Below are 2312 nucleotides of genomic sequence, written 5' to 3' on the forward strand. Positions count from 1 at the left end.
GCACGGTCATGAGATGGGTAGTCGTATTCATCCAGCGGAGCGACCAGGTTTAAAGAACTCTGGCTTGGCTAGGTATCTTTGTTCTCCGTAGGCAGGGTATCCTCTGCCCCAGATCCGTCCGGTATGATTTCAGAGGAGGTCTCCTCCCGCTGCTTATGCCCCGCTTCTTTAGTTGCGAGACCATCGGTTGGTAGCTGGCGAGATCCATGCGGGGTGGAGGACGATGATCTTGCGAGGTCCATGTCTTCTGAATAGGTACCACTTTGGAGGACCTTGAGTGAGACCATGCAAAGCGGTCGATACCGGTCCTTAGGTGGTCCTTCACGTGATTCGGGGTCCGCGCCCTCTGAACCGATCGCCATTCGCCAGACCTCTTGACCTCTGGTCCCTGGGTTCGCTGGACCTGAGGTCTCTTTTGTAATTGCTATAAGACCTTGGTCTTTCCCTTTAAGGTGGTCTGGTAGCAGGATCGAGAATTCTCTTGATCTCCTTTGATTATTCTGATGCCCCAGGGTGTAGGGAATTTCACCATTTGATGAAGGGTTGAAGGGACTGCTCCCATGTCGTGAATCCAGGGTCTTCCTAGGATAATGTTGTATGCTGATTGACTGTCGACGACCAGGAACTTACGCGTCAGGGCGCTCTCCTCCAGCCCTAGGTCCTGGTAAGCAGTCTCGAAGATGATGTTGCTGGAGCTACCATTGTCCACTAGTATTCTTTTTACCAAGCAGTTTGCTACGGTGAGCGAGATGACCAGGGCATCGTGGTGGGGAGCCAGGATCTTCTCCTGCTCCTTAGACGTGAAGCTTATTTCGTCGGTACCTAGGAGCAAGCGCTTTGGTGTGGTCGTCTCCAGGCCGTGGTTGGTGTTGCGGGTGCTTTTCTTGGCAGATGCATGACTAACGCCGCTTATCTCTGAACCTCCGGATATGACATGGATCACTCGGTCCTGGCGAGGTGGTGAGGTGAGTATAACTCCAGCGGATTTCGCCCGGACCTCTTTATTTAGATGGTTCTTGCCCTTTTCTGAGAGGAATTCTCGGAGATGCCCCTTTTGGAGTAGTTCATTGACCTCGATCCTTAGAGCGACGCAGTCTTCAGTTTTGTGACCGTGGTTGCGATGGAAGTCACACCAGAGGCCAGGGTTCCGGAACGAGTCAGGTGCCTTCATCTTTTGAGCCCACTTGACCTGTTGGTCCATCTGCCTCAAGACGTTGACTAGCTCTGGTGTGGATATCGAGAGATGGGAGAAGTCGGGCCAAGTGGATACCGACATTCCTTCTCCCTTTTCCAGGGGTCGGTACTGGAACCTGCCCCGGTTTCTGTTCCTGGAGTCCTTTGTCGCTCTTTGGGAGGATCTTTCATCCCGATTTCCATGATCCGATCGGACCGACTTTTGGTCCTGCTTCGGCTGGGCCTTAGCGCGGCTAGCGACGTCTTCTTCCCACTTCACTTGCGCCCAGGCCCGGGATAAACGTCTTCCATGGTCTTGCAGGGATACATGGTTAATTCTTTGTACAGGCCCCCGTCGTGAAGCAGGCCCCTTTTGAAGGCAGAGATCGCGATAGGAATGTTGCACTCGGGAACTGCCACCTTTTCCTGGTTGAAGCGGGCTGTGTAATCTCGCAGGGGTTCTACCCGATGCTGAAGAATCTTGTAGAGGCCGTCTGAAGTCTTCTCCAGGCTCCTACTACTTGTGGGAACCGAAATTCACACTGTCGATTTCCGTTTAAATAAGGAAACTAGGAAATCCCTAATTTCCCAGAGGTCCCGGATATCTGCTAATACCACACGCCAAGCAATCAGAACACAATAATGACAATGATAAAGTATAAGAAATCGAAAAGAGAGCAAAGTAGATCTTATTCCGAATTCGCGTTTGAGCGTTACAACAAGGTAAGAGTCTGGGCTACGAGAGCTGTCGGCGAGATTCCTAGTTCTAAAACCCTAAGACGGCAATAACCTAGTTGAGTCGCAGCTCGAATAACAAAAACGGAAATATGCCTAATTGCTCTAAGTGCTAAGTTCGCTCTGAAAATTCCTCTCTCACGCCTCTCGCCTAGGACCCCTTATATACTGACTCCAAGGTCGGTTTACGCCTTTCCTCTTCTGCCCTTAAGCCGCCATAGCATAAAAATGGAGATATTCCATTTTTTCCGATCTTCGTAATTATCTTCAAAATTTCGTATTTATCCGCGGAAACTTGACATTTATCTCCCCTTCCGGACCAAGCGTAAACCGACATGTGCTTTACGGGCTGTTGGTTAAGAAATCGTAAGTTAGGCCTCGAGTCATGTCTTAGGTCCCTTTGG

The 2312-nt window shown here is 50.6% G+C and overlaps 1 protein-coding gene across 1 annotated transcript; it reads right to left on the reverse strand.

The window, feature by feature from the left end:
• Positions 1-424: 424 nt before the first annotated feature.
• Positions 425-1276, reverse strand: LOC106302653. The gene has a single exon (XM_013739117.1). It carries the CDS (start codon positions 1274-1276, stop codon positions 425-427), a length of 852 nt encoding a protein of 283 aa, XP_013594571.1.
• Between the last annotated feature and the right edge of the window lie 1036 nt (positions 1277-2312).

The sequence above is a fragment of the Brassica oleracea genome, chromosome C7 (assembly GCF_000695525.1).
Source record: "Brassica oleracea var. oleracea cultivar TO1000 chromosome C7, BOL, whole genome shotgun sequence".
Taxonomy (NCBI): Eukaryota; Viridiplantae; Streptophyta; class Magnoliopsida; order Brassicales; family Brassicaceae; genus Brassica; species Brassica oleracea.

Bases quoted from the DNA above. Each gene is read 5' to 3' on its own strand.
- LOC106302653 (XM_013739117.1), bottom strand. From the start codon at position 1,276: ATGTCGGTATCCACTTGGCCCGACTTCTCCCATCTCTCGATATCCACA.